This window comes from Ostrinia nubilalis, chromosome Z (assembly GCF_963855985.1).
Source record: "Ostrinia nubilalis chromosome Z, ilOstNubi1.1, whole genome shotgun sequence".
Lineage (NCBI taxonomy): Eukaryota > Metazoa > Arthropoda > Insecta > Lepidoptera > Crambidae > Ostrinia > Ostrinia nubilalis.
The window spans coordinates 18805671-18821893 of record NC_087119.1 but is presented as its reverse complement, the minus strand read 5'-3'; the positions used below and the strand labels follow the sequence as shown (position 1 = coordinate 18821893).

General features: G+C 34.8%; 1 protein-coding gene and 1 long non-coding RNA gene across 3 annotated transcripts in view; one reads left to right on the top strand and one right to left on the bottom strand.

Moving 5' to 3' along the window:
* LOC135086797 (uncharacterized) overlaps positions 1-3871 on the top strand; it is a 143512-nt gene extending 139641 nt beyond the window's left edge. Inside the window, exon 4 of the long non-coding RNA XR_010260603.1 lies at positions 3610-3871. This is a non-coding gene — a long non-coding RNA (uncharacterized LOC135086797). The remainder of the gene's footprint in view (positions 1-3609) is intronic.
* The window catches only part of LOC135086793 (Krueppel-like factor luna), a 148605-nt gene extending 133816 nt beyond the window's left edge, over positions 1-14789 (bottom strand). For both annotated transcript variants that reach the window (XM_063981584.1, XM_063981585.1), the window contains exon 1: positions 14608-14789. In XM_063981584.1, coding sequence (XP_063837654.1) covers positions 14608-14709 — 102 coding nt within the window. In that variant the 5' untranslated portion in view covers positions 14710-14789. The remainder of the gene's footprint in view (positions 1-14607) is intronic.
* Between the last annotated feature and the right edge of the window lie 1434 nt (positions 14790-16223).

Below are 16223 nucleotides of genomic sequence, written 5' to 3'. Positions count from 1 at the left end.
AATCGTCTATTTTTGTCGTATCGCTTTCATTTCTAAAACAATAGTTGCCTAGTTTATTTTCTAGAAAATAACTCCGGAGTGCATCCTTTCAACTGTCATGTTTCGATAAAAATGTAGCTATAAATGTTTTCCAGGGAAAACCGCATTCAGACTTTTAAAAATAAACATAGAAATAAAACTGTTTTTAATTGTACAACTTAAAATAGAGTAAACGTTTATAACTTAGAATTTTCTGAGTTATAAACGTTTGCACGGTCTTCAAAAAGTTTCAATGCAAAAATGTAACTGAAAATACTTCTGAGGTTCGCGGGAATACCGCATTCAGGTAGTTTATTATTCTCCAACTTCCCATTCTTTGTTTCAACCGACCAGCATCTAATAGGAAGGGCAATTTTCCACCAGACGCCGTAACAACCGTCAGCGCCGGCTCGGTGCGGAGACCGAGACGAGAGCACTTCGTATGCCTATTATATGACCCTTGTCCATTCATTGACTACTACAGCAACACTGTAATCAAACTACATGCATATACGTTCTTATTACACCACAGCACGGTTCAAAGTTGCATACCTATGCAGTTACTCTTCGGCTTTTTTAAAAGTATTTGTCACTGCATCACATAATATCGATGTCTGGCGAAGAGAGAAGACGCAAACGTAAGAAACAGACAGCTTTTGCAGTTGTGTGGTGAACGAACAGTTATGAAAACCCGAGGTTTGGATGAGTTCCAATTCGATGTGTTTATGTTACCCAAACAAATGCTAGTTTCTAAACTCAGATTTTTTTAATGATAAATATTTCTGTATAATTTCCTCTGATAACTTTTACGGCTGACCTTGAATTCATGTTAAAATAAGTCAATGCGTATTCGATATCAATAAACTTATGCTAATTGTTGACATTGACATTCGAAGAGGTCATTCACACGATAATAGATACGATACGATTATCGACAGAGGCACGCTACTATGATTCATTTCGATATACGTATACAAAGTTGAAATAATGACATAATATCGAGCAATTAGAACACAACCAATTATGTCTTGGTGAATATTTAATTGCTTGGTTCTTAAAAGTTAACTACTATCGATTTCTTTAACTCGGAATAAGTTACTATGAGTCATTTGTAAATTGAAACTTCAAGACGATACTTGTGTCAATCATTGTCTTTGCTGATGTGTAATTTACCGGCGTCTATAATGATGCAATAAACAATTCAGTACAATGCGGATAAAACCTTATAAGGAGATAACAGAGAGTAAAATATTATAATAACTGACAGTACGAATTGTCAAATTTTTTAGCAAGTCTTAATGTGAATTTTATTCTAGTATACAATAAAAATTAAACTGCTGGCAACATATCAGATACCAAACAAAACAGAGACAATATTTGTAAACTTTTTTTATACCGGCAAACAGTTTACACTTTTATCGCGCGGTGATTCTATTATTTTTCGCGGAGTCAATTTGACGCGCGCGGATAGGGATTGCCGCAACATGATCGATGCATCAATTAAACGATTATTGAAAATCGATTGACGCAATGGCCCGACGCCTCATACCAATCCGTGGTGACGGCAATTGTATGTTCAGATCAGTGTCTTACTGCGTGTACGGGACTCAAGAACGGCACCGGGAGATCAGAATGAGGGTCGTCGATAGAATAGTGGCGAATTGGCATTGGTACAAAGACTTCATTATCGGGGATACGTCTTACGGATGGAGAATGCAGAGCTCGAGTGATTATCGCAGACAGATGTCCCGCGACGGAGAGTATGCTGGCCACGTGGAACTGCATTGCGTCAGTGAGATTTTCGGAGATTACACCTTCAAAGTACACAGAGATGGCTGCTCTAGAACCATAGACTATGGCAGGGGAAGAACCGTCAAACATCTTTTGTTCTCGGGATTTTTAGATGCAGGACATTATAGTGTTTTGGAATATTATTAAAATTTTTTCGACATACATGATTCAGCTTTACATGTTTTTTTTGTTTTTCCTTGACACTGTGGCAGTGTCGCAAGCCTTTCTTTTTTCCATTTTTGGGCGGCAGATAAAAATGTCAGTGAAAAAGCAAATTACGGTACCCAGACATGTCGGCTGGGGCTCGTTAGTCGATAACATCTGCATGTTATTACCACTTTTAACTGTGAATCACGTTTGTTTCGTCACACGTTTGTTTTGTTTCAATACAAGTAGGTATCCATGTCAATCGTTACTTCAGTTCAGTGAGCGCTACTTATTTTCATAGTGTTATTTTTGTATTGTTATCTCTGCTGTTTATCTTATTGAGCGAGTTTATATTTTTTCTCGAATACAACCAGTATTTTAGCATTGCATCTGTTTAAAGCAAGGTCAAACTGCATTTGGTCAACGCACTAGAATGTTATTAACCTACTACAACGCAATTTTGGTGTTTACGTCATTTGAACTTTATCTTTATAATAATGACATAACTTTCATCGGAATATGTTTAATGAACAAATCATAATTACATTCAAACATTGTAGCTATAATGCTGTTTTGATTTCGTTCACATTGAAAGCTGAAATTAAGATGACTTTACATTTAGGTAGTAATAATTGGGCCTTGAAATAAATACAGTAACTAAAAGATTTATCAACCGACTGAATAGTCAAAATTTTTACGTTTATCGCCTAACACTTTTACTGAATACTTTTTTGGTGTTGTAACATTATATAATTAGTACAGAGACATCAAATGCGGGCCCATTGAACCGGCACACCCTACGGGCTCGGCTGTTAACTTAATATGTGAGGTCAACTGTCGGGTCCGGCATTCGATTGGGGCTAATTCTGAACATGCCCCGGATTAAGGGAAATTATGCATGCGCGTGAGTGTCACAGAGCGTAACTGACATGCAACATGACCTAAATAATAATAATCATGGAATAGGCTAATTACATCACGGTCACCGAATCATTTGTAGGTGATGATAATATAGCACGAAGGCCGCTGCAAATCAATAAAAATGTTTTCAAGCAGTTGTGTCACATAATAAGTCAATTGGTTATATCGATCACTGTAATCGATATTTCACACACGGTTTATAAATGTAACATCACTAAATTACACTTACCGACACCATTTTGCAGTGTATTAAATCACAGAAAACGAAACGATATCAAATTTTTGGTGAGATCATAAATTCTTGGAACACTCAAAACATTGACTGGACACTTGAAGCAATTCAATTCACATTTTTAGGGACATTATTGTGAAAATGTTTTGACAGTATTTGTCATTTTGTAGAGACCCATAGACATAATATAAATAATAAATACAGGGAGAGAGGCATGGACCAGTCAAAACTTTTACAGATTTAGATTTTAAATTGTAAATAGGCAGGATTTATTACGTTAAAAATACTATTTCTGTGAAATATACTAATAATTTAGCTATTTAATTTAATAAAAAGTAAAACTTCGGTATTCACAGTTTCCTGACACCTGTTTATTTTAACCTTTTTCATTTTAGCCACCGCGTCTTCGAGCAAATATAATAAGGAGACGTCTTAGATTTTTCGCCGAAATTAAGTGATCGAAGCAGTTTGTTAATTAATAATTTTTATGCTTGTTTTAGGTTTCGATGGCCAATTATCTTCTTCAGAAGACGAAAGACAACCGGTAATTGGCAAACATATTGAGCGATATATCATGGACCATAAGGACTAAAGTTGTACGCCGTTCACAAGATCACTGGGCCAAATTAATTGTGGAAGATAGAGGAGCTATGCGTACTGCAGCTATGGAGAAACGTCTTCAGTGAGCAGTGTTGCAGTGGCGCGTGAGATGGCTTTGCGGCCATGGCAAAGGCATTCGTGATTCCGATACATATTCAACAGTTCGACTAAACTAGGTAGGTATTCTAAATCGATAAATGCTACATTGTCTAGACTTTAGACTGATCGAGGTTCAATCCTTAGCTATTGTGATAAATGTAGAGTCAGTTACATAAAACATTATTCTAAGATTAAGGTGACAACTTCATAACATATAGTTAGGCAATTACGAAGACTCATTCTACCTTATGGTATCATATTCATCGAAGTGATTCATTTTGAGTAGGTATTTGCGTTTCGTTTACTTATAAATAATGAATCATACGAGCAAACGTGCCGTTTAGAATCAACACCGTTGGTTAGCTCTTGTTAAAGACTGGCTTCACGCTAGTGGTTTAAAGAAAATAATTGAAGTTTAAAATTCATAAAGCTATTTTTCTAAAGCAGTTGCTTTTAAAGTTATAGCCCGACCAGGACATAAAAACCCTCGCCATGTTGCGGAAAACTAATGGTACTAATTTCTTTTAATGGCAACAGTAACTGAAAACTTCATTGACATGTCACCTTGCATGTCAGTCTATTGCTGTCAAAGTGTAAACAAACTTTATTTTAAATGTACGCAACTGATTTTGTGAATTAAATTGCTAAAATCTTTTTACAGTCGTGAAAGAAAAGTGGTTCACAATGTGTTAAAGTATTTGTCGAAGAGAAATACTAAGGGTTCGGACAATATTTTCATTGAATAATGTTTCCGACAAATGTTGTCAAATTGACTGACATGTTTATCGTATAGTACAGTCCACTATGAAAATTAGCTGTGGTTTGTATCAACTACCTATTTTAAAAAATTTTGTCACATTCTAAGTGTTGAATTTTATGGAATTGGGAAAGTACCGAGTTTGAAGCGTTCATGAGCAGACATTGCAGTTGAGTTGAATATTCAAGTTGTGAATTTGATTATTGATGAATAATAAAATAAATCCTACTAGCTCGATTGATGGTTTCATTTAATTTATTTAACCCTCAATTGGGCGCGCCTAAAAAGTTGCATAAGCGGTCGCGTGGGGTGTTTGGCACCCCAGAATTAGAAAATAAAATAAAATACGAAATACATGCAAAATCAGAATTTTATTAATTAGGACATTTGAACTTACATGTTAATCAACTTTTAAACGTATTTTTAACAAAATTAACCTTTTTATTAATATGAAAAATATTTTTTTACTAATCCTAGTTTTTATCATCATAATTTTGACAGACTATATTCATATAGTCGTTGCACACATGTTTTTGGCATTTCGAACATTTAGTCTTTGTTTTCACACCTTTTATGACACCTTTTGTATGATTGCGATCGGCCTGCTTCAGAAATAGATTCTTGGTCCTGAATTCCATGTTGTGTTTTTAGTCGTTTTTGCAGCGGTCGTGGTAGTGTGGGTATGCTGGCTCTTGATATTTGGTGAGGTTTGACTAAATCAACAGCTAATCTCTTTAAAAATACTCTTCGGGATACATTAGAGTCAATTTTAGATTTGTATATCACATAGGAATTGATACCTCTGTGATATTGAAAAGATGAAAAAATATCACCATCGGCCATCTTTTGGTGCGTCTTCCTACCGCCTTCATAACTGGCGCACATTTGGTCGTTAGTATCAACTCCCCCTTTCGTTTTATTGTAAAAATGAATAATTTCGGGCTTTCTTTTCTCTATTACAATGTTTTCAAACAGAAATAATGAAATTAACATCATCCACTACCTCAAAATTTAGACCACACAAACAGTCACCTGGGGTGTCGTGCACCCCAAAGACGTTCTCCGAGCCCAACCGTCCACAACAGAGCGCCGCTCGCAACTGAATCGTGTACGTTTTACGTGTTTACGAAGCTACTTAGAAGGCCAGCGCGCTAAATTCAAATTTTAAAAAGTTGTGAGCCTGGAAACCTGTTCTGGGGTGCATTACACCCCACGCGACCAATTAAGGGTTAAACCAGGTTACCTATAATAATATTTTTTCGTTAATTTATGAAAATATCAAATTAACCCGTAATCCTGAATCCTGATACATAAAGTTAGCCTATTAATTTAACACAGGTACGACTGTACTCAGTGTTGCACTATCAAATGCAATTGACGCGCCTCAATGCCAGGGTTTTTAGCTATAATGAGAAAATTCTGTCTTTGTCATGTCGTCAACAAACAAACAACACAAAGTGAGACGACGTCATAACTGAGCATTTGTGTAGAGAAATGTGATTTAAAAATTATGTTAACAAGAGAAAATTTTATAAGAATAAGAAATTTATTTATAGTATTCATTAGGTACATGTCAAATTGTGAAATTGTCAATACAGTTTATTAATAATATTCAAATTGCAGAATCAATCAATACAAATCATGTCCAATAATAAATTAATAATATAAATAGATTTTTTTTATTGTCGCTATTATTACGTATTTTAGACTAAGTCTCTTTAAGCATCATTGTATTAAACCAAAGATGCGTGGAGAGTTATTCGAAATATTAAAACACTAACTAACATCAAATCGTACTAGTATTCAAATTACAACACCGTTATCAGTAGCAGACTGACATAATCTGTTTAATAATATTTTAATCTGGTTAATTACCAACAAGTAAACTTTAGTTAGTTGAGATAAAATTAGTTTTGATACCAATGTAGGTATAATACTCGTAATGGTTTAAAATGTAGTTAGTCCTGTTATAATAACTCACAAAGCTTTGAATGGGGATTAAATTGCACAGTTTATCTACGCTGGTTCGTTTACCGGACTGGATGGAGCTGCAACTTTAAATGAGTAGCCTCAGACCAAAAGCGCTTTTAATATTTTCTAATAGTCTAGCCCGAGGCTCTGTCTGCAGCATGAAATTCGATTCATCTAACAGAAACTATTTAACTGTACTTTTGTTTCTGAAAGGGTCCGAGACGACATTTAATTTTACGTAAATTGAAACCTGAAATTAGTCTGTTGGAATTTGATAATGCTTTGTATCTAGTAAATTATTGTATTGTTTTGTTTCCAATACACCTATACTTTCAGGTCTAGTTTGTTCATAAAATTAGTTCAGTCAATTTTATTTATTTTTCATTGCACTGATCAGTTCCAACGATTATTAAAAGTAAAAAAAAAACTTTCAAACTCTCAGTAAACACTCGAACATCTATACAGTTACGTCACTGACAGTTATAACAGTGACGTCAACTCAAGTGATTCAGCCAACATAATACTGAAGGAGCAATAAAATTTTGAAGTGAATATCTCGCATATTTTTCAACCGACTCGTTCGAATATTTTCACACCAACACTGCTTGAGGAAGGTCCTAGTTCTACGAAAAGTTCTTCGAGCGACGTAGACTTTTATGCAGTCGACTGAATTCGATTTGCACCGAAGTTGTGGAACTTGTGGAGATATATGCAAGAATTTAGAGCCCTTCGAGCGAGTTTCTGAATGGTTTTCATATTTATTTTGCAGATAAAATTGTTTGCATTTAAAATCCTATCTGTGTAGACATGAAAATATGTGTACTTGTAACACATAAGACAGTAATGATTATTTTTTATCTTTTTAATCACTAAAATCCTATTAGAAACATAATTTATTTATTTACATTATTTTACCCAATTAATAACCCAGTAAATAGGCAATATAATAAATATTTGTGTTTTCTACTCACACGTCAATACTTTCAATCATGCGAATTGATTGAAAGTATTATGTCATGTGATTCGAAACGTCTCTTTTGGATTAAAAATATTGCAAACGATAATATCTATCGCTTTATTTATTAATATGATATAGTTTTATCTGTACGATAGCTTTACACATACGATTTCAATCATTCATTTCGTAAGCAACTTAATAATTACTACTACTTTTGTATATTATTATGAACATACTCCAGACGACTCACTTAGGTTAATAACAAATAGGTAATACTGTAACTGTACACTACTGTACAGATCTATTGATTTATATAAGGAATGGAATTGATCATTTTCATGTCAACAGTGCAGTAAAGTCACATGGAGACTCCAATGTGACCAAGATTTGATAGTGTCGCACGCTTACTGCCGCGGCCGGGACATGGACGCCCGTAACTAGGGTCGGTTGGTGGCTGCCGCGTCAGGCGAAAGTCGAGACAGAATAATATCAAGCGCCCCCGTTAATTGCACCCCCAAGTGACATGTCCAGCTTTTAGGGCTTTTGGTGTTTTTGAACCTGGCAACCCTACCTGTAGCAATTTCTTCAGGGAACACCCTAATGCAGCGTAATAACAAGCGTAATGCAGTCATTTCATCGAAACCAAAGTATATAGGTAAATACAAATCAAATTTAATATAGGTTTCTAAAAATATTTTAACCGACTGAATGACCTAATAAAATCTAGAAGGATGAATAAAACATGCACCTATTTCTTACACACCTACTGCAAATTTATTATGTTGGACGCGGGTCGTTTATTGTGCCAACTTATGAATATATTTACTTCGTAAGTATTCAAGTACTTTCTGGTTTATTTATATCCCTAGTTCCCAAAGGTATAATCTGTTTTTTTTTTTCAGGAACACTTTATATTTAATCATACCTAAAATTTTCAGATGGATTTAAGATATAAAAATGTTACTAAAATCTAAATTTGGCTTACTATTTTTTAAACTTTACTTTCTTTGACTTCAAATAAGTAGGTACCTACCTATTACGTATCTTTTAACTTAATATACGTAATAGGTAGGTACCTAATATGTTCTAGAAAAACTCAATTTCAGTTTCTTAAAAAATACCTATCCTTATTAACGAGCTTCTTTCTTCTTCTTCTTCTTCTTTTCAGTCAAATGACGTCCACTGCTGTCTACTGTGTGCATCCAAATGGATGCGGGCAGCGCAGGACCGTTCATTGTGGAAAACCTTGGGGGAGGCCTTTGTCCAACGAGCTTCTTTATTTTATAACAATTATTTGAAAATAGTCTTAATTGGTCATTTAGTGTTATAAACTGCCTACTGCAGTCATAAGATCTTAATTTATCAGCTAGACTTGAAAAATCAGAGTTCTACTTTTTAGATTGAACTTAACTCCCTAAAATACCCATAAAAACGTGGCAACCGAGCAGAACCGCGGTCTAGTGCTAGTTTCAGCATGAGACCTTTATGACAATTTAAGGTCGCTATACCTATACGGTCACCTGCACGTCCACCGCTGAATCATACCTGCTCGTAATTCCCAAGAAATTAACTATTGCAAAGTCAAACCAGAATATCGGATGTGTTTTACATGATTTTTATGATTCAGGTCGCTCTCCTGATTAGATGTATTTTTCTCAAAGGAATTTCTTGAAACGAGTAGGTAATTTTTATCCAAAGATAGGTATTTAAAAGTAAAATTTTGTATTGATTCCAGCAATTTCAGAGATTTTGGTTAGGTTTTTTTTTATGTGACAGGAGGCAAACGCGGTTAAACGAGGTTAGGTATAAAAATTAAATATTTATCAATAAAATTATAAAACCAAAATATAAAAAAATTCAATATTAGTTTTGGTCCAGTATAACAGAAGCAAAACATTGTTTGACATTTTGAATTGAAATTATAATGTTTTTAACAGGAAAACGATTTTATCCTTCAATTCTACACGGGCATGGATGCGTCAGCCCATCTCTAAAAATAATGAGCCGTTCATTCGCCGCATTCCTCGTGTTGATATCGCAATGGTTTATTTTGTTTCCTTTTTGACAGCACAAACATTGTATTCAAACAAATACTGTGTCATCTAAATTATATGTTACAGACAAAACTCTTAATCGGTCAAAACCAATTTTGACTGCAAAAATCTGTCAAAGGCGGTTTTTTTGACCGATGACCTTGGTCAATATCACTTTTGACTGATCAAAAGTGATATTGATTAGTCAAAAGTGGTTTTGACCGATTATGAGTTTTGACTGTAACATTATACATATAACTCAAAGGTGACTGACTGACATAGTGATATATATCAACGCACAGCCCAAACCACTGAACGGATCAGGCTGAAATTTGGCATGTAGGTAGATGTTATGACGTAGGCATCCGCTAAGAAAGGATTTTACGAAATTCCACGGTCCACCCCTAAGGGGGTAAAACGGGATCCACGTGTACGAAGGCGCGGGCGGCCACTAGTACATTTATAAGTATCGATACGGATTACTAATGTTTGGCCAAAAAACGTTTCCCAAATTATCACATCGCAAACAACGTTTTGCAAATTTTCATTTGGCAAAGCAACTTATTGCAAACTTTTAATTCGCAAATGTTGTTTTTGGCATATTATTGTTTAGCAAATTCTTGTTTGGCAAAGTATGGTTTGCCAAATGTTTCATTAGGCAAAAATATTTCACGATAAACTATTTACAAAATAATTTGATTGGTGCATAGAATGGATACAAATTAGCTTGTGGTTATTATTTTGTTTAGTGGGTAGTTAATATATGTATATAAAATTTGTTCTACATTAATTTCCTTATTTCATTCTTTTTATCGAAATTTCCAAACGATTCATTAACAATAGAGGTGATTCTAGCGCTCGGCTGCCGCTGCCGCGGCACGCTTCGCTCGCCTTCGCGCATTAAGGGTCACTGTTCTAACCTAACCTAATTTTTTCTGTAATACCTACTTTTTGCAACCATACTATTTCCTGCAATGTTTTACATAAAAGTCTTGTGAAAACCATGATCATGTGCCTTATACTTTGATTTGTGGGTAACGGTGGGTAAGTATGTGGAGTGTCAATTTGACCAAACAAATTATTTGGGATATAATATTTGGCAACATAAAACATTTGCTATATAAACATTTGCCAAGTAAAATTTGGCCAAATGATAATTTGATCAAATGAATTAGTTGCGAAAAGTACAGTTGCTAAAAGTTCATTTGGGAAATGAAACTTTGGCGATAAGTTGTTTGCGAAGTGAAATTTGGCGAAAAGTAATTTGGCCAAACGGAAGGATACCATCGATACTTATGTATCACGCACTAGATTTCGCGAACCGAACACCAGCTCTGTTAGCTGAACTGTATTGCATGCCGTGCACCTTACTTTAGTGCGACGTTGAAATTCATGTCACTGCATGTTTTAAGTTTGGTTACTAATCATATAATACGGAACTAATGTAGCAGCTGCAGCGAACTTTAATTCTTTCCAAAATAGAGCAAGAATTTAATTCTCTATCCTTTAAATTACTCTATGTTTATAAGTAATTTTAGTTCAAAAACTGTAGTAGAAATTACTCAATTTACAGCAAACAGACGAACGTCATAAAGTCCGTCATTCATGATGATGATTGTAGTAGATATCCTACTACAATCTTATCAGTGCATTTCCAAAGAAACATTTGATAAGACCCTTCGCTATCAAATCTGGATAGCAACTTGACGAATATAATATCAGGTGTTGTACTTACTATCAGTTGATTCTGATATTATTATGAATTGTTTGTTTGCATTACTCGTTATTTTTAGTGGAATTTTATGAGTTCAGCACTCGTTCGAGTATTGCTGGCCAAGGTTATTACTGCTACACTCGATTTATAATTATATTCAACATTAACCTTTCGAATGATAGACTAGACTAACTATAACGAACGGTTTAATCCTTCACTATGCTACCAATAAAGAGACGCACAGAAATCTTTGCCGTAAACTTTTTCGAAATTGTATTAGGTACCTACTTTTTCTTCTTGAATTTAATTTTCCGGCGTAGTTGCTAATACCTATGATTTATTGTGAAATGCAGAGTTTAGAGCCAAAAACAGATCTAACTTGTCCAAAGTCTAACCAGAACAGCAGTAAGAACAGCCGATTCCCGTTATGCTCCAAGTTCTCACCGGGTTAAAACTTTAGCGTGCGGCTGCTGGCCACTGAAGCGTGACTGTCTGATATTAGATCTTATATTATCTAAGGTTAAAGACTGCCCAACTCTAGATATTCAAAATGTTAGTAAATAATTTGAAGTCCTCAAAAATAACTATTTCTAATTTTGTCTATTAAAAAAAATAGTAGATATGCTATGATCTAATCCGCGTTAGGTTTTGGTTTGCAAAAATTTCAATGTTTAATGGTCTAAGCAAGCAAGCATCCTTTAATTCCATAATAACAGTTACTCAAATGTTTAACAACTTACATTACATAACCACCAAATCACGTTAGCTTAATCCCCATAATGTATTCCAGCAAGAACGGTCTAGATAAATGTAACGTGCACAAAATCTAGTTAGATTAGTGTCCTACTAAAATCTTCGTAGCATCTATATAAAAATTTGTATGTTTGTCCTTCCGAAACCATTGGTCAAATTAGAGTGAAACTTTGGTTGAGTGTTCTTGAGATACCCGGTTATTAGCCCAAAAAATTTAAAAAGATGATTTTTCAATAGAATACATTGTAACATACAGCTAGTAGTACTAAATAATAACGGGAAAACGATTACACGCGTTACAGAAGTCGTCTGCTAACTTTGAAGTGACATCCGTCCAGCTGACTAACTTTTTACAGCTGACGCCGGCGCAGCAAAAAACAGTCTAGCTATAGTTACTGTAATTGTTACTAAAAACTAAGGTGACCTCAGTAAGTCATCAACGCGACCGTTCTAATTGCAGTAAATTAGGTTTAATAGTTTTAACGAGACATGAGTTTGGGTTATCTAAGTGGAATTTTAGTAGATAGTGGCGTTGGAGTCGAACGAAATGCAATATGTTACTAAGGCAATAAGCCGTTAATATTTTTGGTAGCAAGCTGTCGCGTAATTAGTTAAGTAGGTGTCTTCCGCTTCAGGTAAGTTGAGGTGAAGGCATAGTAATTATTTATGTACTATACTACCTATGCTATTCCTAATAGCATCATAAATACAATTAACAGGTGTAATTATGCAGTATTGAAATTGTGGAATCAAAAATTTGCGGAGGTGGGTACTTCGTAAAACACCCAGTTATCCAAATAAATTAGTACATTCATAAAGTAATTGAGACATCTTTGAAGATTGCTATTATGTTAAAATCTTCTTGTCTATCTCATCTTGACTTGAAGTGACATTGTATGTACATGTAAAGTGCCCCATAAGGGCTACCTTTTCTTTTTATATTATTTTCTATTGACGTTCATAAGTTTTTAATGTAATCATTGTGGTCTAAACTGAATAAATATTTTTGGTTTTTTTGATTTCATTAACATGCGAACTGATGAAGAGGCCTAAATTTATAAAACACCTAAAAATGTCTACCGTCCTTAAAATGTGACTTAAATAAGGCCATTTTATGCGATCTAATAAGATTCCCATTGAAATTTCCTTAGACTCTACATTTGAAAACTAACTTAGCTGTCTTACCATAAAGAGTTAAAATTGCCGAACTGAAAAATATTTGGAGGTATATAAAAATAGCTATAGGCCTACCTGCCTAAATTGGCTTCTTAAATTTTTATTCAGAACTTTTCTGTAAAATAAGAATCCTATTGGATTTCACGTAATATTATTTATTTATTGCCGACCCAAAAAATCTGTAAGATAGACAGTTTGAATGTGTAGGTTACTTAGCTAATGGTAGAAAAGTTTAAAAAGTTAAAAAAAATTAAGTAATCTTCATAGACTGCAGATGAAACTCCTTTTTGACGACCTTAAAGAAATCAGACATAGCTCTTATTGATCAAATAAGTTATACAATAAAGAATTTTATTTATTTATTATTATTATCCCAGCCTCCATCCGGGAATAATCTGAGCGGTTTATTCTACTTTTATTTTCCTATTTCATCAGGACTTGCCTACTTGCTTTGAACATTCTTGATAGCCAGTCTCACCTTCAAAAATCAGTTGCAATAAAAAAACCCTTTGACTAAAATGGCGGTTACCCTACCATCGGATTTTCGGATTACAGTGTTATGCACCGACGGATATAAAAGAATCTTTGTTTGAGTTTTTTCGTTCCTGACCTTCCTTGACTTTAGTGCAATCCATTTTAAATGTCTGGTGTAGGTAGGTAGATTCGAAATATTTAAAAAATATTCAGGCCGGCTTAAATTTTAATTTTAAACCAATTTATGCAGACCTATTCTGGTAATAGATAACATCGATAATAAAGCGATATTATAGCACCTCGTACTAAAAACGGTGGTAAATGCACTTAAAGAGACTTTATCTTTGACAACAATGCATCATAGCAAGATACCAAACTAACCTACCCACAAAAATACGATACGTTAAAAATAATTGACGATTTATCATGATTACTTATGAAATTCAAACCACAACTGTTCAAATCCGCTGCAAAATATTTTAGAGAAACATCGTAAAAAGTTTTGCCGTCAAAACAAAGTTTTTAAAAGTTTTAAAACTGTGAAAATGGTAGGACCAAAGCCCGTTTATAGCTAGGGAGTCCTCTAGACGAGTAGAAACGGTTACGATAGCAATAAACTCGAACCTCTTAACATTACTAAGATATTTTTAGTTGTGGCATAAGCAAATCCAAACCGAGAACGTAAACTAGTCGCGGGCTCGTAGTCGCAGCGCACAGCGGGCAACAAACAGCTCGACAGCCGGCGGTTTGGTTTGAAACCGAGTCGAAAATTCAAATCCAACGAACCCTAAGAACGTCGACACTTTAAGTTAAGATTGAAAATCGACCGCGGGGGCGCACGCAAGCGCGTCGCCACCCAACAGTGAGACACGAAATTGTTAAACAATACTTATGCGCTCAGCTCGTTCGCTTGCATACCGGAGGGAGGCCGTCATCGCTCAGCAATCAGCATGACTCACTTACCTGTTGCCAGTAGTCCTCCAGGGACAGCTTCCACTCGAAATATCCAGTATCTGTCACATCCTGCAACTCGCGGAATAGGTTACCGCTCGGCAGAACATCCATTGCGCTTACATGTGCCGCCGACCGAATTTTTTAAGACACAGCGCGCGCGTATCACACTCGCGAGAGTACGCGTACAACTGACTAGCTAGCGGCGACCGCGGCGTCCCTCGCTGGATTCCCTTCCCTCCGCCCCCGCTGCTAGTACTCGTATCCTCGCGCATAGACTAATGAAGAAAAGAGAGGCGGCGTATACCTTTCTCTTTTTTCGTCCTTTTATCCTGTTATGGGCCTCGGAGATCAAGGATTTGTACGTAGGTATAGTAAGATTCCCGTAAGATTTATAGTAGGTAATGATTTATCATTGTCAAATTTCAAGTTACAGTCAAATTCACCGCAAGTAAAATTAGATGCCTATTACGGTGCGCGATTTATTCATATCGGTTGACAATTTCCCAGTATCCTCAGACAGAGGGGTAGATTTTGGCAGTGGTACGAACCGCAATCGATATGTCACAATTTGGTTATTGGGTCATTTCAAGGAAGTGAATTCTATTTCCGATATTTTTAAAATCGTTATGCAACTGTCTGTTAAAATTATTTTAGTCGGTTGGTTTATTCAGGAAAAAATATTATTAATAATACTTAACGAGTATAATTCTATTGTATTACTATAATTATACGAAAATTATTCATGGTCACTGTTTCATCGTTTCCAAAAAGTGTCAATTTATTTTAAAAAAAATGAATATATTTTTATTTACTCACTTTATTGTAAGCAATTTTTTCTGAATAGCTAAATATATTTTCAGATACTAAAACTTCTCAATAACTACACAAGAGTTCAACAAATAAACTGGAACTAAACAATAGAGGTATACATCTAAATGGGTACATTAAACGCACCCCAATACAACCCTACAGTTATCTGGGTCAACAGTCCAAAACTGTAGTTTACAACCGGGAAATATATTTTTACCCGAATCAGAGGCGTCATATTTCATTTTTCTTGTTTGTTTTTGTTATTTGGTTTATTGGTTATTTGAATTCCGATATTTTGAGCTTGATTGTTTTAACTAAGTTTTACGCGTAGCTGAATTTAATTGGTTCAAAACGTTGTTATATTTTGTGAATAAAATAGATTTCATTACTTACGGATTTTGTGCCACACAAAAGATATTTTGGGCCCAACCAATAACATTAGTTATTGCTATGGCATAATTTAAAATTGCTCGTAACTTGTAGAATGTCGTTGATTGAATAATTTAAATTACATATTTCTATTAAGATTGTAAATATAAGAAATTAAAAGAACATACTGATACTACGTACGTACTACATTAAATAAGATTAGTGAAAACGTTAATTTTTATACAGAGCGGAGTCACCAGAAACAAAACTTTAATTAAATATTAAATAGCTTTATTATTCACAGAAACTTTCAACGAATCTTATAAAAACACAATGGTCTCATCATCCCTTGCAACGTATAGCTTACATTAACATAAATTAGAAATGATACACGGTTATGCAGATGCATGCTGGAGACGTGTGCATATTAGCAAGTTAAAGAGGAT